The sequence below is a fragment of the Rhyacophila brunnea genome, unplaced genomic scaffold, assembly GCF_057557595.1.
Source record: "Rhyacophila brunnea isolate RB1 unplaced genomic scaffold, BYU_Rbru_1.0 scaffold_222, whole genome shotgun sequence".
Taxonomy (NCBI): domain Eukaryota; kingdom Metazoa; phylum Arthropoda; class Insecta; order Trichoptera; family Rhyacophilidae; genus Rhyacophila; species Rhyacophila brunnea.
The window spans coordinates 69,234-91,559 of record NW_028232885.1 but is presented as its reverse complement, the minus strand read 5'-3'; the positions used below and the strand labels follow the sequence as shown (position 1 = coordinate 91,559).

The 22,326-nt window shown below is 32.7% G+C and overlaps 1 protein-coding gene across 1 annotated transcript; it reads left to right on the top strand.

Annotated features, from left to right (window-relative positions):
• The first annotated feature begins 6,778 nt into the window (after positions 1 to 6,778).
• LOC147069884 (endoplasmic reticulum resident protein 44-like) lies at positions 6,779 to 18,860 on the top strand. Its single transcript, XM_085950082.1, has 7 exons — positions 6,779 to 6,959; positions 7,306 to 7,381; positions 11,058 to 11,300; positions 12,302 to 12,544; positions 13,499 to 13,765; positions 14,976 to 15,174; positions 17,299 to 18,860. Exons 1-7 carry the CDS (start codon positions 6,903 to 6,905, stop codon positions 17,441 to 17,443), a joined length of 1,230 nt encoding a protein of 409 aa, XP_085806208.1. The 5' UTR covers positions 6,779 to 6,902; the 3' UTR covers positions 17,444 to 18,860.
• The last annotated feature ends 3,466 nt before the right edge of the window (positions 18,861 to 22,326 follow it).

Below are 22,326 nucleotides of genomic sequence, written 5' to 3'. Positions count from 1 at the left end.
GAAAGATTTCACAGAGATCCTATAGTGAACAAATAAATAGTTTACTGATACTTTAATGAGATTTAATTACGGGAACAATGACAGTTAACTTTATTGTGAAACCGTGAACTCTAGAACCTGAATAAATTCGGCACCACACCAGCTGAGAGTTTTATTCGGGAATTCAAAAGTTGTGATACTACAAAGGAGATCCACCTCTCCTAGTTCATCACTAGTCTCCTCAGTGACGGCCCGGTAGCATTATTGAGCTAGCCGTGAGCCGGGTCATGTCACTAGCCACCAGGTTCCGGGATATAACAGTATCTCAGGTATTGGCGATTTTCGAGTATCTGTAGTAGGTATCCAATTCGGAAGTTGGAGTTGAGTTGATATCGGCTGGTATCGGAGCGCTTACGATGCGACTGCTCGCGACGGGTGCCAGTCAGCGTGTGTTTGGAACTTGATTGTATGAAAATTCGCGGCTTTAATAATCGCAGATAGGGAAACTGCCCATGAGTGCAAGGGAGACAACTGCCGGGATACCGATCTGGAAACGCCGTTCACAGAACAGCCGCGCTTCGGATCGCGAGAAAATCCGCGGGTCGATAGACGCGGATGCCGCCTCCCACTAGTCTCTCACATGTATGAAAATTTAATATGGAAACTGATGAAATGAAAATCGCGAAAAACTGGTTTCCTTGTAAAGAGTTTAGATTCTATGTTGATGTTTTGTATGGGGCTTGGACTCAGATAGATTTTCGGCTGATTTAATCGGTACAAGGGTCTAGAACGATTTGGCACCGCGAACTGGCCTCCGCCGATTGGCCTCCGGTAATTGGCCGCCGGTACAATCGGACGCCGACCCAATTGGACGCCAACCCAATTTGACGCCGACCCAATTGGCCTCCGGGAGGATTGGATGCCGCACAGTTGAATTAAATGCGCAAAGGAATAGACGTACGTTACGATTTGTTGGAGTAAATAAGCAAGTCAGTTTAATATGCTTCTATCTTCTCAGTAGTCGTACCTTATAAAAATTGCGCTCACGATTGCGCAATTATTGACGTTTGTATTTTACATTTTTTATATTTCCACAGAAAATGGGTTTTTGTCTCTCTTGCAAAAATTGCGCAATTATTGATGTTTGTATTTTTTTATTTTTCGGGATTTCGGCCATTCGGGATTTCAGCATTTGGGATTTCGGCATTCGGGATTTCAGCATTCGGGATTTCGGCCTTCGGGATTTAATCCGGCACCCAGTACCTAAGTAGTTTATCAATCAAACTACTGAAACATTTATACTTAGCAGATAACTTACTTAATATTTTGTTTGTAATTTCATACTATCTTAAAATACGCATTTATGCATAATAATATACATATTTAAGCTTTATTATAATATTAAGTCGATAAAACGCTGAAATATAATGTAATTTTCATTCTAACATCTAACATTATTTTTAATATTTGTTGTAAATATAAATAAGTACCCATGTATAGACAATAAATTAATTGATTATGCACATCTTTAAGTTTTAACGAGGGAAGAATTATTTTCTTTTAATAAACATCATAACGCATAATAATTATTCTCAATCTATACTAAAAATGTGTCATGCGCGAAATGTATAAGGTACAACTACTGAGAAGATAGAAGCATATTAAACTGACTTGCTTATTTACTCCAACAAATCGTAGCGTACGTCTATTCCTTTGCGCATTTAATTCAACTGTGCGGCGTCCAATCCTCCCGGAGGCCAATTGGGTCGGCGTCGAATTGGGTCGGCGTCCGATTGTACCGGCGTCCGATTTTACTGGCGGCCAATTACCGGGGGCCAATCGGCGGAGGCCAGTTCGCGGTGCCAAATCGTCCTAGACCTAAACTCCATACATAAAAAATATACGTGCGGGTATGACCTGTAAATAAAAACGGAGAAATCACCAATGACAAGAAAAAGGAAAATAAATTAGTAGAATATAACCTCACGCGAAGTAGAAAGAGCAAACCCTATCTCAAGGACTTCAAATTCAAATTCGAATAATTTTATATTATCATTGATGCAATTTGTCTCCAACACTGCCATCCATTCGCATTTACCCCGTCAAAATATCCCGAAAAAAGCACCCGCATCGGTATGGAAGATCCGGTCAAAGGAGTCTCGAAAAAAGTCAACACCGCTATAATGCTCCCTACCTACCTATTGTTAATGAACAAACGAAACGTTTATGCACGCAGGAGATCTAAAAATACAATGAAAGGCATCAATCTGTCATATATTTGGCTTTTTTTAGACTCTTTTGATCGTACCTTCCATATCGATGCGGGTGCTTTTTTCAGGATATTTTGACGGGGTAAATGCGAATGGATGACAGTGCTGGAGACAAATTCGGGTTCTATGATCATAAGGGCGAAACTACAAAAATAGCTGTTTTGAGTTAAATATTGCATTGTCTTGCTAGAACGCAGTTCTATCATATATACAAAGATGAAACTCGTACGTATAGCGGTTTGCCAGATATTACTTGGCGTATCTACAAATCCACATGGAATTTTAATGTCATATGGGTGAATGTCCTCTTACACCTGTGTAACTCTGACATTAATGCCGATTAATCAAAGACACTTCGACGTAAGCGGCGTTTCGCCTTTATATCACTGACATAAAGTTACGTTTATGGAAGTTTTGTAATTTTTAGTTTGGCGTAAGTTGTCAATTTGACTTAAGTAAACACTTGTTATCGGTTCATATTTGCATATCAACAATGTTTTGGAGAGGTAATGATTGTGGATATCTTTAAACAGAACCAACGTACAAGCATGCGAAGTAAGTAATTACTTATATATATTTAAGTTATGTTATTTCGACTCCTAATCGGTCAAATTGTTTTTAAATGTAATCTGATTAAATATTTATATACTTACAGCATCATTATAAATCATGTTTTTTCAGATCGAAATACAGAATTGGAAGACGAAGAACTGAATGTTTTGAACTCAAATCATGTACCAGATAATACACCGACTAATGATTATAATTTCAAGGAGAATAACTCTGATAAACAGTTAACCTTGATGAAATATTATAATGAATTGTTCATTTGTTCAGATATGGCTTTATCTACTAGCTGATTGTATTAAAAATACGATTTTTTTCTCAGACATGCATATTATTATCTTAGGAGTTACTTTGTGGTTGCAGAGCTCAAGATAATATTTTCGTGAGTTTCTCCCTGATACGTCACCAGGATGGCCAGCAAAATGACTAATGGAAAATAATGCAGAATATTCACTCATCATAAAAGACAGAATTGAACTCTATTATGTATTATGTAATTAAAATTTTATATTTTTTTTAGAAAACCGGACTCAAAATATCTGTCTTTTGTATTAAAAATACTATTTCTTTTTTTAGACGTGCACATCATCCCAGAATTTACTTCGTGGTTGAATAGTGAAACAGGATTTTTTGAAGAGATTGTATTTGAGCCATTACCAGGACATTCGGAACAATTATTATTGTCAGTAGAAAATATATTAGAACCTACGCATGAACCACCATTATATGCTGAATTTAACCATGGTATATACTTCATAATATTATATTATGAAAACAGATAAAAGTGAGTTAATTCATCGATTTCCTGTAGAACAAACTCATTTATAGCATCTCAGGTATTACTACGTGTTTGAATAGCTCAACCGGTTTTTTGAAAAATGTAATGGATGCCCAGAAGAAATTACAATAAGAAATGATGTCGGTGATGTCCGATAATGTTCAATTCAGAAATAAGATTGTGTTTTTGATGAGTTAAATAGTAAACGAACACGTATTGCTAAGCCGTACGAATGCAAAATAAATAAACATATAACTAATAGACAACATGGAATGTCATATGTTTCAGTTACAGGTAAGCAAATTGAAGGAAGTTATTTAAAGCCCAATGCCCCAAAGACTGTTCTAAATGTCCCAGAAAGTGCAATGACAATTTTACCGAAACAGTACGGCAGACAATGTTGAATTCATATTGGTCTTTAGGCGATATTGAAAAACAAAGACCGGATGGTGCCACAAGATGTTCATTATAAAACGTAGTCGTTCCCAAAAATTCCGATAGTTAATCAAATGTTCTTTGAATCCGGGCACTCGCAAATGAAATGAGATTCCGTTCATGCGAGAATCGAAAACTAAAGCATTTGGATATAAATACCATCCATCCGCATAGTACTCTGCTGTTCAGATGGCACACAAAAAATACAATCTAACTGAGATGGATCAACAAGATTTTCTAGATTTTTCTGAATTACAAAAATGCATATAAGAAATATAGAATAAAATAAAAATAGAAAAGAATAAAAATAAGAAGATTGATGCGGATGGAGAAAGTGTTATACGATTCATACGGATTGATACGGATGGAGAAAATATGGATTTGACGAGCCATTCAAAATGCTCCAAGTCATACGAAGAGAAACCAGAATAATTAACCATTCATCTTTTCGACTCAGGCCTAAATATAACGCAGCACTTTCCCTCACTGCGAAAAAGATATCAATGGGCATTATTCAGGAACAATATCATTATTTTTACAATTCTTAAAGTTGTCAAATCTTGAAAATAATTAGGAAAACATGGATGAAGAAGATGCATAACAAAATTATGTATATAGTTAGATTTAGGAATAGAATTTGATGAAAGATATTTCGCCTATGTTTTGTATTATCTATATTGTATTAAGGGGGGACATGCTCGTCGAAGGTCAAAATTGAGTTTTTATTGTATTTTCAAACCATGATCCTGGACACTCCTTAAACGTTGTAGATAATCTATTTATATAATTTTGAAGCCTTATTATCTTTTATAGTTATTTTAAACATTTCATGACTGCATAGAGTATTTTTGTTACATAAAATAGTATTCTTTTAAACCTCTCGCTCTAATGTTTTAGAATATAGTCATATTTCGGTACATAACTGTGCAGTGGTGTTAAAATTTTTTACATTTATTAATTTTTAAACGCATTTATAAAACCATTAGCATAATTTATTACGAGATAATTTTTGTAAAATATTCACGATAAAAAATTATATTGATAATCTCTGTGATCCCAAATTTGACAAGAATTAGGCATTTTATTATTCAAAAAATCGGCAAGATTAACACATTTCAAGATGATTCTAAAGATATTTATTATAAGCTATGTCTTTGACCATTCAAGTGTGATAAACATCTTATGAATAATGATTGCTTTATAATAATTATTGACCTAAGAATAAGGTAGTGTTTTTTTGAAATACGCCATTACTTTTGTCATTCCCCAGTGGTTAAGCTACAACATACGGCCGTAGCCATAAATTGACAAACTATAATTGAAGTAGGGAGTAAAATGATATTGACGCGCGTGTTTGAACATGTACCGTTTAAAAAAAAATAAAAAAAAATTCAGCTAGGTACATGTTCAAACACGCGCGTTAACATAATTTTACTCCCTACTTTAATTATAGTTTGTCATTTTATGGCTACGGCCGTATGTTGTAGCTTAACCACTAGGGAATGACAAAAGTAATGGCGTATTTCAAAAAAACACTACCTTATTCTTAGGTCAATAATTATTATAAAGCAATCATTATTCATAAGATTTTTATCACACTTGAATGGTCAAAGACATAGCTTATAATAAGTATCTTTAGAATCATCTTCAAATGTGTTAATCTTGCCTATTTTTTGAATAATAAAATGCCTAATTCTTGTCAAATTTGGGATCACAGAGATTATCAAAATAATTTTTTATCGTAAATATTTTACAAAAATTATCTCGTAATAAATTATACTAATGGTTTTATAAATGCGTTTAAAAATTAATAAATGTAAAAAATCTTAACACCACTGCACAGTTCTGTACCGAAATATGACTATATTCTAAAACATTAGAGCGAGAGGTTTAAAAGAATACTATTTTATGTAACAAAAATACTTCATGCAGTCATCAAATGTGTAAAATAACTATAAAGGATAATAAGGCTTCAAAATTATATAAATAGATTATCTACAACGTTTAAGGAGTGTCCAGGATCATGGTTTGAAAATACAATAAAAACTCAATTTTGACCTTCGACGAGCATGTCCCCCCTTAAGAACAAATATTTACCAGTAACCTTATTTGAAAATATTTTGAGAGACAAAAGGGCGAATGTCTCCCATTAATTATATTTTATTTTTTTCCCATCTAACTAATGTCTAAAATGACGATATTGATGCTCTACATTACTCTTATGAATATGTTACAATAGCCTTAATTTTTTTTGTATTTTTACAGTGTGAAATTGTTTTTTTTAACAATAAAAACTATTTTACCCTATTTTCCCATTTATCTCAGTACAGTGTTTTTGTAGTTTCGCCCTTATGATCCTAGATCAATTGATTGCCTAGATTGCATCAATGATAATATAAAATTATTGATATATTTGAATGCTCGTTACCGAAACGTCAAACAATCGCAGCGCTCCATATTAAACTTTGTAAGATAATAATTTAATTCCCTTCCGAAATCTGTGCGTCGCAAATTGCGCTGATATCCTTTTTGAAAGAGGTGATACTTATTCTACCTATACCTATGCCAAATTCGGAATAATCTGCACCTCCACGCCATAAAAAAATAATAATTAATTTGTAGTACCTACATATTAACATCTTCGTTTAGATTTTTTTTGGGTTTTGGAAAATATTATTTGTAAATTAACACACAAAAAAATTGAGATGTCTATGATAATAATATTGGGACTTGCAACATATTTTCGATTATTCTGAAAACGTCGTCCAACCCGGGATTGACACCTCTGCCTCTGGTTTTCATTTATTCGCTAGTATTTTATTTCAATTACGCTTACCTTCGTCTTCGTCGTTTCACCTGTTTTCATTCCGAAAATGTTGAAAATATGGCATATGTCAAGTTTACGTCAAACCTTTTTTCTTTCAACTCTAGTAAGTTCATTGAATTATTTCAACCATTTAATTAAATGTCACCAAAAATGCATGCCACGACATTCCGGCATCTCTAGTATTGTGTAAATATACATTAAAACCATGTTTTCGTTGAAAACTATCGGAGTGCTTATTTTTTTGTTCATTAGTGCATACATTAATCCATTCGATGTATATTAACAATATTTTAATTTTCCAAATAAATTGGTTGTCAGTTTTGTTAGGTACTCGATTTTTAGTTTGGCTTACATTATTTACTCAGTTATTAAATTTAGTGACGTTACAGGTGCGTGTCTCATCCATTATCTGTTGAACGATAATAATTATCCTTTTTGTCATGTTTTAGGTATTTCATGTGTTCTACAACCCAACGGATAGTGGTGCAGTGCAGTTGACACAGAGTAATTTGGACATGACACTGGGTGAGCAACATTATTTTAGGTTACCATATACCGGGCTACCCTTTCCTTTAAATCTCTTGGCAACAGTGTATCCACACACATTTAATAAATTATTATACTATTCTTACAGGAAATACCTACCAACTATCTTGTTTGTTTGTGGTCATGACAAATTACTAATTGAAAACAGTAGTGTTCTCCCAAGATTTCCACGGTTCTCCAACTTGATCCTTTCAGACCTGTGTGATTTTTATTTATTTATTTATAAAAAGAGTATTACGGCATTACAGCTATTGGCCAATGCGCATTTAATACATAATAAATACAAATGTATAAAAATAATAACAATAAAAAGACAGCATGTGTAAATATTAATGAAATATGATAATTTATACAATTATAAATTTAGCCTATTTAATACGTCCACAAACATTATATAGTTAATAAAAAACAAATCAACCTTTATGGTGCCATCAAATAAGCTAATTGCACGATACACAGCATCATGAAACATAACATCTGTCCTGTGACGAGGTATCTTGAAGACCGTGGAGCTACGAGTGATATTGGTGGGAACATGACAATTAATATTTGCTAGTATATACGGATTGTAAATGAACCCACGAAGAAGTAAAAAGAAATGCTTTAAAAGAACAATCACTCTTCGGATAGACAGGGATTGCATTGATAGCATACCCAGAAGAAAACGAGTCGGGAAATTCATTTTATTGTCATTATCATGAGGAAAGAACCCGTATGTTCTTAAGTAGAGAAATCTAAGAAATCTATTGTGGACTCGATCCAACTTAATTGTGTGGATGGACCTATTAGGACTTCAAATAATGCTGGCATATTCAAGAATACTCAACACAAATGATACGTATAATGTACGTAGCACTCGGACGTTTTCGAATGATTTTGAAACCCTCATTACAAAACCAAGCATTTTGCTAGATCTAGTACTGATGTCAAGAATATGCTGATTGAAAGTGAACTTTGCATCATACAATACACCCAAATCTTTTATCTCCATTACCCTACTCAATATTATACCAGACAATGTGTATGGGAACAATAAGGTGTGCCTTGAACGACTGAATGAAATAATATTAAATTTAGAGGTAGCGAATTCAAGTTTATTCAATATAGACCATTGCGAGATAGCATCTAGGTCAGACTGCATCATCGCACAGCATAATGGGGTTTCAATAGTTCGAAAAAGTTTAAGATCATCTGCGAATAGCAAACAAGAAGAATTGGTTATAACTTTCACAATATCATCAAAAAATATTAAAAAAAAAAAAAAAAAAAAAATAGGCATTTCTTCAGACACAGATATTTTTTCTTAAAATGTCCAAGCAATCAAGATAGGAAGAGACTATGTGTAGATTGTGCTGGTTTATTCAATCTCCAAAGTAAGTAGGTAAATCAGAGTGACTTACAAGCGGCCTCAGTCAAATATTATTTTAATACGATTTTGTTTTTAAAAGTGTTTAGTATCTGTTTAGTAAGTGTCCAGTAATTATATAATATCTAGTATGAGAGAACATTTTAATGCCATTTAGAAAATTAACTTGTAAGTTGTATTAATCATCATTTTACTTTGCAGTATGTCTAAATTGCAGGTTTTATTGCAATCTTTATTAAATAATTGCTGACTATGATAGATAAATAATTATATAATAATATCGACTGCTTAATTTGCAAACCGGCTAACTCCACTTGGGCAAATTGTTCAGGAAGGAAAAAAAACTTAATAATTTAACTATCGAGCGGAATTTAACAATTCCAAAAATACACGTGGAGATTTTTTTTTTTACAAGTAAGCTGCACAATGAATTACTACACTATTTTAGCGTCCCTTTTATATGTAAAGAAAAATTATATAAAGTGCGGAGTTGTTCCATTTACGATATTGGAAATTTGGCACCTGCAGTTGGGTGTTTTGTGTGAAGAATGATAATGCATTTATTTAGAGGGTTAGGAGTTTGAAATGTTGTGTGAACATAGAAAATGTCATGCTTTATAACAAAATGCCACCAAAATCTCATTTTTGGTCAAAAGTGCATTTAGCTGGTTTGCGGAATAAGCAGTCGATATAATAAATGGAATCAACAATGTGTTTAACAACTTCATTTAGCACAGGATTATCCTTGTCTTTTAGCATTCAGATTGGTATTAGTTAATTAGGTGGCTATGTATTGATAATATTTTCTCACATTGATAAAATTGGAAAAACCCAGTGGTACACAATCAATGTCAAATTTATACCTACATAATAATACTACACAGGAAGTTCGGAAAAAAATACACTTTAAAAATAAACACATGTAAGTAACTACTTAAATAATAACTGTTATTGACCACTTGTATTTCACAAAGCTACAGCATACTAAAAGAATAACAAATCGGTTTCTTTTAAAATTGGAGAAATAGGCTAAATATGATAATATGTAGGCATTTGAATTAGTCGAATATAGAGTTTATCAAAATGATATACACTATATACTGATTGTTCTGTAGTATACCAAATAAACGATATACTGGCGGAAGACTTTATGGAATTAAAATATGGGACAATGACCTTTTTTGGCTTCTGAAAAGTTAGTGCTTTAAGCAAAACCAATAATTCTAGTCTGCTCATAAAAATCTTATTCTCTTATATACAGATTAATATAATTGTAAAATTATCTCTACAGCATGTTTGCGTCTCTACAACATTTTTTTTCTGCTCTGTTAACGTGTCTGCTTAAATATTGCCATGTATGATGTTATGTATTCTATGAGGTTGCAAAATGAACTCTATCGGCATCGCAATAACAGTGTGTATTGAATGTATTTGATCTATTCTGCTAACATGTCCACTTTAATGTTCAGTTGTATCCAAAGCTTAGTCATGAGTAATGGTCTATGTATGCCAGGGACAGCCTCATTATCATTAGTTCTCGAACTACAACTGTAATTCACCTCATCTCCTCACATCTCGTCTCCAAATTTCAGTCTTCGACAATAAACATCGTTATCATCATTCATTTATTCAACAGAGCCAGGCGCGCACAGAAAACACAGAATAATTCTTTGGGGGACTCCATTTTGAGAAAAATATCCATAATAGTTTTGTTTATAAATTTAAGAGGCGGCAGCGGGAGGGGGTGGGTTTAAAAAATATAACAGTTGCCACTGACTTCCGTATTTACCCCGCGCACGGAATACTGCACTTTGCGTTGAGTAAACTTGCAGGTGTAACTTAGGGTGTTCCACAAGTGGTTATCGTATATTCATGGCTGTCATAATTATTAAGAGCGTTAGCGTCTATTTGTGTCGTTAGTACTGTCTTGTCTTTTAGACATGCTGCATCGAAATATTATAGCAAATATTGCATGCCCTAAATCGTTACACCAATTTATAAGTACTATGGTTCTTACAGTGGCCACAGGTTTTGCGTGTCGTAGAATACCGATAGGAGTGGAGCCAGTTAGTTGAGAAGGCTGTTCAATGGCAAATCATCTGGATCCTCATTCATGAGGTTCTGATAAAAAAGAAGAAGAAGTAATATTCCATTTACCTAAACATTTGTATTTTTCTGTTTCTGGCGGGTCTAGACCCAAAAACCCCTCCCTTGTGCACGTGAGAACAGAGCACATTACTACTTACACAATATTTTTTTTTAATGCAATGTTATTTTATTTTGTTTCAGCTTCAAATGAATTAGTATTCATAAACTTTTACGCCGAATGGTGTCGATTCAGTAATCTGCTTCAGCCAATTTTCGATGACGCAGCCGACAAAGTTGTCGCTGAGTTCCCGGAGGCCGGCCGTGTCGTCATGGGGAAGGTGGACTGCGATAAAGAGAACGCGATCGCCACCCGTTTTCACATCTCCAAATATCCTACTCTGAAGATTATCAGAAATGGACAGCCGACTAAGAGAGAATACAGGGGTGAGAATACATATTATTATAAGTTAGCTTTTAAACTTTCATTATCAAGAATATTCCGATGCATTACATTTTCAATGTTATTGCATCTTTTGCTTTGATTGCTTGATTACAGAATATTATCTGATTCAGTATTTAGCTCTTGTCATGCTTAGTGTTACGTGGCTGATAAAGTCTGTGGGTTTTGGAGAATCTACCACGCCCTTTTATCTACAACCATAACAGTTTGCTGAATACTGATCAATTAGATAATATCGTTATTTTGTGTACAACATCCTAATGTTAAATTGTATTATAGTAGGTAGCTGTTCCTTTTTTTAAATTTCATTTATTTATTGTTTGTGTGTTTATATAAGTGTATTTAAGTGCATTATTGACGAAACATTGTGTTCTCCCGAGTGATGTCCATCAACGGTCGGGATAAAACAAAGTATTGAATGTCATTCACTCATTTTTGACAAAGCAAAATTATCTACGTGAACACGAACGACGCATCTGTGTTCAAAATGTAGCTTACTACTGTCCAACAAGAAGATTTAGGCACACGCCGGAAGTCGCTGTCGTCGATAAATAGGAGGAGCTTGTTTAGTTCATAGTTTTAACACGTGGATAACTCGTCGCTAACCGGAAAGCGCTATAATCGAAAATGGGAGTAGCTTGTTAGTTCACAGTTTTAACACGTAGCTAAGATCTTGTTGGACAGTATATTATTGTATTATTGTAAAACTACAAGTTTTTTTTGGGTTTGAACCTGCGACCCGACTGACGCTCTGCACTAGGAATAGGCGTTGATAAAGAAATCATTAAATTATTTAATGTTCATATTTTTAGCACTTTTGTATGCAAAGAGTGACTTGTTTTTATTGGTAATGAAATCGGTGAGACACTCTCATTAACCATTTAAGATTCATCCAAGAAAATATTTTTGATTACACTATTAATTTTTTCTAGTTTAAAAATAATAAATAAGCTCTTTTATTAAATATATATATATTTATGTTCAGGCCAGCGATCCGTCGAAGCATTTGCTCAGTTTGTCAAGAAACAGCTGGAAGATCCCATCAAGGAGTTCCATTCCCTGAAGGAGTTGACGGAGCTGGAATCCAACAAACGAATGATGATCGGCTACTTTGACCGGAGGGATATGCCTGAATATAATATCTTCAGACGAGTGGCTACGGCCCTCAAGGAGGACTGTCAATTCCACGTGGGTTTCGGCGAGGTTTCTGCCCAAATGCACCCGCCTGGTAAATATAAATATTCCAATTTGCTACAATTATTCAGATTCTAAAGAACAACCATATTGTATAGACTTCCAGATTAATTATTTCACCATTTAAGTCGAGGTAATTATTATGATTATTTTGTTTATATGATATGAAAATTTACTTTTTTATTCATCTGTGCAAACATTTTTGTAAAAATTAATTTAATTATCAATTTGACTGCGTACAATTAATAAATCATAAAATTAATGGTTGATTAGGTGAGTTTATTATTATGTATTACATTTTTTTGTTCACACGTCAACGTCAACATGTGAATTTGAAAAATGATTACGTAGGTATGATATTATTTGACTTTTCATTCAAATAACTTACTAAGTAAATAATATTACATATATGTGTATTGTGTACTTATGTATTACACATTTTGATTGTACTGATGAATTAATGTCTAAAATAGAGAAGAGAGGGTAGAGCACATAAAATACTTCGGTTACCACCTTCTGGAAGATTAGCGCCCAGATGTCATCAAGTTTAGAATTGTGATGGCAAGAAGCACGTTGAATATAGTAACTTTTCTGAAATTGAGACTTAAGATTGACACACCCGATGAAGGGCAAACAGATGCTACATAATAACATTCAGTAATCATTTGTATTATGTACGAGAATTTATTTTCCACAATATACATTTAGTGCTACAAACATTTAAATCAATATTATATTTCTCCATATTATTTAAATTAGGCACATCGATATTTATATAATTTTAAAGGAATCAGGGATCATTTCTAGCAGATGGCATGGTTAAAATTTATAAAACCAACATATTTGGCGCTAAAATAAAAAAGATATCCACAATTCCTTAGCGATCTGTTGGCGGCAGAAGCCTTAACCTTAGCGAAAAAAAATGGATGGCGGTGAAGCAATCCTGAGTGGCCATGTTATATACATAATTGCTTATTTTATTTAACAGGTCATCCTATAATCGTGTTCCGTGCTGATAAGACCCGTTCCAATGAGGCGGATGAAACGTTCATGGGCAACCTTAACAATTTTGACGAAGCGCACATTTGGGTTCAAGAGAAATGTGTGCCGCTCGTTAGAGAGATAACGTTTGAAAATGCTGAAGAATTGACGGAAGAGGGGTTGCCTTTCCTCATCTTGTTCCATACTCCCGGCGACACCGCTATTGTCAAGAAATACAATGATCTCGTCTTGAATGAATTGCTTTCAGAAAAACGTAAGTATAATTTTAATATGTACAAGAATTTTTAACATTGTCTTTCAATAAGTTGGATTACTGTAAATATAATAAATTAAATGAAATAGTTTCCGTCTCAATAATCGCTTTTTGGATCAGTAGGCTTTCTACACTCATCAAAACCTATGAAGAGAATTCAAGATAGGAACATTTTTCAAAATTAATAGTCGGTGGAATTTTTTGTTCCCTCTGTTGAATCTCTAATGCACGGAAACATGGAGTCAGAAAAATAATATAGAAACAGTTAAAAATAATGTTGATCGAGTGAATGTTCTGATATTATTTAATATTTATAAAGTATTAGAAACGATAAACAATTTATGTATCGTAACTAACATAATGAAGCGTATTTTGTTATTTATAATACAATGTCTTTTCATCAAATAACTGCGACAAAAATAATTATATGTACATGCGGTTCCATGACAAAACAGAACAGTGGCAAAACAGAACATGACAAAACAGAAAATGACAAAACAGAACATGACAAAACAGAACAGTGACAAAACAGAACAACGATAAATATAACTATGACTTTTCAGGAAAAATATAAATTTAATATTGAAATTGTCCTATCTCTGTTATGTTAATAGATTTTTAATAGCACAGATTTTCAATATGCCATAATAAATCAAATTATATACCTAATTTCTGCATTCCTAATCGCTAGAAAGCCTCAATTAAACGGGACTTAACTCGGTGTTGCCAGCAAGCTTACGATATCTCATCTTAATCAATATAATATGTTCAAAATGATTGGGTGACTAGGTACAACAAAATAATGACCTAAGCTAAATAGATTCCGCAAAAATTAATGTTTCATTTTCCCCCTGGCTGTTCTGTTTTGTCATTACTCTGCTCTTTCATGTACATCTTTATTGCCCCATCTTCTGTTTTTGTCACACTACTACACTCATCACATTTCTTGACAAGTGTGTCATCCACAATATAGAAGTCACATTGACTGTGTGCATAGTGTAGTCATATATGTATGTGTCTGCTTATATCTTCATTTTTATGGTTTCAGGGTATATAATATAACTTTGTTGTGGTAAAATATATTGATTTAAATAGTTGACACAATTATAACTAAAATAATGTACTTATGTATGTGAATATTCCACTAGGGTTAATCAATCAATTGAAAATCAATCCCCGATTTCATTAAATTTTAAATTGTCTTTTTCAGAGAGCATTAACTTCTTAACTGCTGATGGAAAGAAGTTTGAACATCCACTGCATCACCTGGGTAAAGGGTCAGCGGATCTACCACTTATTGCTATCGATTCATTCAGACACATGTATCTGTTCCCCGATATTAAAGATATGGACAAACCCGGAAAGCTCAAAGAGTTTCTGCAGGATCTCTATTCGGGTAAATTGCATAGGTGAGTCTCTCCAATTCGTGAACCTTGTCTTCACATAAAGCAAGCGTTGGTTGTTTTCAGATTTCTATTATGTGGAAATTTCAGTGAAACGGTAAAAATTGTTACAGGGTTTCGGGAAACCTTCGTATAGCAAACGTCTTAACATGAATAAAACAAAATGTGAAGCTAAATATTATTGCTAATTTTCATTTATAATCTATCCGCTATAAGAAGTCGGTTAGCTATATCTTACTTTATTATACTTTATCGTAATAATATATAACTATTTTCTTTATTGATTCATTTACAAATCAAATCTCTGAGACATTAATTGAAATATGGCACCAATATTTTCTCATTCGCAAAATGAAAGCAAGTAAGCTAAAATGGTAATACAATTGTTTTTCGTTCATTTTCTCAAAGGCTTTTTTTATAGTAAAATGTCAAAAACATTACCAAAGAAACTCTATGCTTACAATCAAAAAAGAACTATTTCAATCAATGCCTCAACGGCTAAATTCTAAATTCTCTAAATTCTTATAATTCATGTATTTGCATGAACGGCGTGTATGCATCATTTCACTACTAGTGAGACAGCTTTAAGCCCTACGATAAGCTATTTATGGTCACAGTGACTCACTATCAGTAAAAAAAAAATTGTCAATTACTCAATCATCATTCTCTGTACAGTGATTCGGGTATATAGATATCTACATGTTCAAAAAATAAAAAACACGATTTGAACCATATCAATTGTCATAGTTTTTTACCTTCTAAATAAATTCGAATTTCCAGTGATCTGCAATGCACTTTGACCTAAAAATAACTACATATCGGTTTTTTTTCCATAGTTTTATGATACTTAATTTGCGAGATCATTGTTCACATATTGACCTAGAGATAACCTGTAAATAGGAAAAACGTTATGGTTTGTAATATGCAATATCACGTCTTTTGCCACTGTTCTCGTTCACGGTTCGTAAACAATTTCCTTATCTTTTGTGAGCAAGATTTTTTCTTTGATGCTTGGCATTATAAATTTTATTATAACATGCATAATGTAATTTATTAGATTAGTTGCCAGTTTATGTACCTGTGTATCAAGATTGCAACTTTACAGGCGAGCTATTTGAAATAAGAATTATATTGGTTTCAATTTTACACTCATGTATTACTTACTACTCTTCCAAAAAATAGTATGTAGTAACATCATGACGGAATAATCCTTGCTGCCCATTTTTGACATGCTGAAGATGATATTGACATAAACAATCTAATCCCATCACTTTTACTTAGTGCCTGTTTTCTTTTTTGATTTAGTAGCCTCAATATGTTCCTTATACTTGGACATGTGACAAAAAATTAGTTACTCAACCCTTTTACACCCGTGGACCACTGAAAATAGGAGAATTTTTTTGCCGACCGCTAACGTGAAATATAAAATATTATCACAGTATGAAATGACTATATTGCAAAACAATAAGTGCAAGTGAAACATCTGATCGCAGTTGATTTCGTCATGTAAAACCATTAATCTATTTTAAGAACAAATACACAATCCACAAACGTTGTCTTGCAGGTGCATGGACTTTAAGATTCTATTAGAATCTTTAGCATAGGCGTTTGGACGCACAAAAATTTGTGGATTGCCAGAAAATTGAATTGAAATATGAATAAAGTATGTACGTACATACATACTTTATTCATGGTAGGTGTGTAAAATACATTGGCAACATTGTTTACATTCTCATATTTAACATTTTAATTGTTAGGTATATAATTAATGTATGTAGCTTCTTTTAGGATTAATTAGCTACCTACTGTAAGAATCAATCTTTTAATAATGCCACTATAACGGTTACTGACAAAATGACGTGATAATGTCATTACCACATTATCTCGCCCCAAATTTTCAAGACATTATCTGATACTGTTCAAAGTACAATACATACTTATATATTTTTTAAGCTGTCTCGTGTTTTTAAGCAAGGTAGTGTCTTTTATTTTACTGCTTGTTTCAAAAATTATGCCCAATCAATTTACAAGCTCTTGAAAATGCCAAGTCTGTGAAAAAAACCGTAAGCTGATAATGTTGTTTACATAAATGTTTAAAGCAAATTATGAATGCGTATGACAATTTTTCAGAGAATTCCATTACGGTCCAGAGGAGACTGCCAATAATCTCATCGATTCGTCAAGCGAGAAGAAGACAACTAAACCTCCAGAGTCGGCGTTTAAGAATTTAGCTCCGTCGAAAAATAGATACACTCTACTACGGGACGAGTTATAAACTTAAATATGTGAATAAAATAAAGCATAGCGCGCTTACTTAAAACAGTTTTATGTTAAACACTTCAAATCCGTTTGTGTATTTAAATGTTCAGTGTAGATGATTAAATTTCAGCTATTTGGATTAATGTAATCGTAGCAAAAAAAAGTCTAAATTGTTGATATTACTAAATTGAATATGTGCCTAGATAAATGTCGTTACCAATATTTTATAATATTGTTCTTCGTGTCGGATCTTCAACAACAGCAGGGTGTCGCTTGAGAAGGAGAAGACGAGAATTATCAGAGATTAGAACCCGTTTTACTATATTGTGTTTAGTATGCTCGACACTTTCGATCAGATTGAAAATATCATTTAAATAAGTTAATACAAATAAGTAACAAATTTCAATGATTGTACTGATTGTTTAAGTAAAATATGTTGGTTGACTCTTTCTCTGATATAAACACTTTATTCTGGACACATATTTGATAAATATTGTTTCTGGGGGCGCTGCGCATATATATTAAAGGCAAAAGGTTGTCCGAGTATTAGAGGTATTCGCCAGTGTTGTAGTGCTGAATATGTAAATGCATTTGTTTACTGTTTAATCGAGTTTTTATCAGGAGTATTAGAAAAAAATTTGGAGCATGCTACCTTGAAAAGTCCCGGGTCATCAATCTGGCGAGCTCCGCCCACTACACCGCTGGTATTTACAAATTTATTATTATCTTCAATGGGGTATTTTTTTTAAAGCATTCAGTCAATTCTATCGAGACATTTCATCTCATCATATTTGACAATTTTGGCGTTAATTCTGTCAGAATGCTTGTGTCTCAGGAATTTGAGAATTTTATGAATTTGTTGACATGATTGACAAATTGATAATATTTAAAAAGTGCTTTTAATTAATTTTTCTCTATTGTGGTTAATTTTGATGGAAGTAGTTGAATCAGATTCTTTAATTATGAATGACGCCATTAAAATATAAAATGTAATGTTATTCTCAATTTAAGATGTCTTTTTTATATTAAAATTGGAGACTAATTAACTGATATATTTATAAAAAAAACATTCCGACTAATGAAAATTACCCTATTGAGCATTTTTAAATTAAAGTGTACATCTGAATAAGTGGCTCTGTCTAAATTTGTGGGGAAATAATATGCAAGTTATAATTGTTGAATAACTTATGTATATATCTAGTACATATAATATTGTCATTTGAAATTAGTACTAACAAGATTTGACTGTACCACTGTCTTCTAGTTGTCAAATTTAATTTATAGTATTTCTGTATTATAAAAATACAATACGTTTGTATCTATTTCGTATAGTTTCCGTCAAGATTTTTTGATACCGAAATTATTTTTTGCATCATAAATCTCAACATGTGAAAAAAAGTTCATTGATATCGTAATTTCTAATTGAGATCTGCAAAATATTCAGTTAATATTTATAAATATAATATGTAGATATTTTAATTTTTATTGAAATTTAAAGTTGTTATAAATTTATTTTTTACATCTGTGGATCAGATGAGTAAAGATATAGTGGAACAATTTAACCTTGAACTCATGGAGATTATGAATTACGCGGCGAATTTTATTGTTACCAATACTATTTCCGTTTGCTCTAACATGAAGCCTATTCCATCACTCGGCGTCTAACTAAGTCATATGTTCTGTCAAAACTATCGAACTTCAAGCTTATGTGTTATGTGTATTGTAATGAATTTGAATTATATGATTCACTTTTTAATGTTGCCAGGTTATTTTAGAAAAGAAAATATAATGACTACATTTATACTGAAAATAAGATATGTATCTATCTAATGATAAAAAATTGATAACATCATTATTTTTCAACTAGGATAAAAAGAAACCAACAAAACATTAATGCTTTCCAAATGTTCTTTTCATTGTTTGTCAAAATTTCTGATCATTGTTTTTCGGTGCAATTATCACAATGTGATTTAATTTAGTGTGATGTTTTTGGGCATTTTTTGATTGTTTCCATTATTTTATTCAATTGCCAAAAAGATACTACGTACATATTGTTAATCAGTTTATTATTATTTATTACAGTAAAAATATTGATTTTGTGCATTTATTTCCTCATTATCCCTATAGTAATAACTTCGTTGAATATGAAATGTATTTTCTTAATATCTACGTGAAGTGTATTAATTTATTGAATGTATATTTATATTACATATCTATTGATTTCGCGAGATATGTACTTATTACAGTTCATTGCCTATGTACAATTTGAACGTTTTAATACCCTGTTTACACGTGCATGGATTTACTGCTGACGGTATGTATTATCGCGGCCATAACAATAAAATGTAGGTGTAAACATGTATTATCCTGCAGTTGCAAGATTGCGTGCATGAATCAAAAAAGTTCGGAAGCTTCTGAATTTTCATGCGACAGTAGTTTTTCACTACCTGTCAAATAGTTCCATAAAATGACAACATCGCGTCTCACTTACTCTTGAAGAATGAGATTGGAGAGACAGTCCGCACTTTTATGTGTAAACAGTTATTGTCACGATAGTTTAAAATCCATACAATTGCTGCTAGTAAATCCATGCACTTGTACAGGCGCTATTATGCTATAGAAATTGAAAATGTTTTGTTCTCGATGCAGTACAGTGTTGTCTTCTATAATACGCTTTTAATATTTAAAGTGTCAGTATATTTTTTAATATTGTATCAATGATGAACAATATGTCTTTGTGTATATTTTAGATTTTAAATACACACTGCTGTATGATGGCACGGCACCTACATTTTGTATTTTGTTTTTACATGCATCAAAATATTTCATATCGATTAATAAAATGCTTAGATAGCTAATCGATTGTGTTGCGTCAACAATCCAACAAATTTCAAGAGAAACTGAGTTGAAAATATTTTTGTCCAAATACCAAAGATGTAGACCTATAGAGACGGAGCCTAAACATACATAAGAAAGCAAAGCGAAAAAGGACCCTAGAAGCCTTATTCCAACTATCCACCGCCAGTGCAATATATCATTCTGTGATTTGTGACTAATAAATTATCACCTCGGTTACTCTAGGCAATCTGTTAACTGGTTTCTGGGCTGTAATAATTTACCTTTGAGGGGTATTCACCGATCGTGCATCAGTATCAGGTAAAACAGGTTTAGGGGGAGTCCGTTTCGAAAAACTATTTATATACACGAAATAGTTTATTATAATTTTTATAGCCAGCGGTAGAGGACGGGGTTAACAAAATCTAGGCATACGCGTAAGCTTATAATGTCGTGGGTCTAGCAAATACATGTATTGTTTTTCAATCTGTGTTTGGAGTGAGAGTATGGGCCTAATAGGTTGTCAATATCAAGTGGCTAACATCCATTTCTTGTAAAAACAAAAATCTGTTAATACAAACCTATTATGGGCCCATATGACCCTATTAGGATCGGACACGGTCAAAAGGAAAAGAAAGAAGAACTTATAGCTACTCGTCGCTTTAACCGCGGACCTCCGCACTTTTCCGGGTACATTCACAGACACTTCACACTTTATTACGCAATATTTTTCAATTGCGACAGATTGTCTATAGAATCTTCATGACTTATTTTAATATCCATGTTACCCCCATATTTCTCATCGTAGGATGTCAGTCAGAAGGGATCTATTGCAGATGGTAGTGAATGAAGATATTGTAGTGTGAAATCATTCATCCACGATTTGTAAATGGGTGGAATAAAGATATCACTTATCGTGGATTATATAATGTTTTAGAAATTTCGTGGCAGGTTGGAATAAGACTGTGGGTCTATGTACTAATTTTCATACAAACTTTGTTTGAGGAGCGCGGAAGGTTGTCGCATTGAAAAATGGCACATAACAAACTGGAACTTTCCTCAGTGATTTTCATAGGGAAGGCTTTATTTTTTAGGTGCAAGATTTTGTGTAAACCAGTTTTTTTTTCTTTTTAAATAAATTGGCAATTCGTTACCTTACTTTGAAAAGGTTCTAACTGACATTTTGGCCTAAAATGACTTTTTGATGTGAAAAGGTTCCATTAACCATATTCTATCATATACATTCATTTCAGAGTCATCTATTGTAAAATATGGGAATTAGCAGTATGTTGGAGTTCTATCTACATGTCTTTTTATATTGAAAATATGACCATTCCAAATTTCAAACGCTCATATCTCAAAACATGGTCAAGTGCAATTAGAACCTTTTCAAAGTAAGGTAACGAATTGTCAAAGCACTCTGACCGGAACAACGATGTTGTGCTCGTACGAAACCATAAAACCATGTCCTTGGGAGTCTTCAGCTATGATATATGATATACCTATATATGTATATAAACGTAATACAATGCTTTATTTTATTAAGTAATTATTACTATTGTACTTTGTAATACATGAATCTTACATATTATAAAAGTAAATCATAGATACAAAATTTAAAGTACGTACATATATGTAATTCGGTATAATTTTCGATGCAACTAAAAACTTATTTTATGATGAAAAAAAACTCTAAACAATTTATAAACATTTCATAGCTACTTCCAGATGAGTTATTGATTCTTCCAGCTAAATAAATAGTTTTTAAAAGTATTTTAAGTATAATTTATTGAAGTTAATATCAGTGTATATTTTTTTTTACTGAATAAAGTAATATTGCCTTATAATTTTTTTTTATTTAGTTTAAATATTTCCGTGCAGACGGAGCGTATAGGCCTCAACGATGCGGATGTATTTCAAATGTTTTTTTTTAGTATTGGTTGCCATTCTCTCAACCCTTAGGTCCATTCTTTAGATCTGAATACACAATAATATGTAAAACTTTCTCGAACGCGTGAAATTCGTACTACTGATCCAAATACAATTTGCTTGAATTTGTTACAT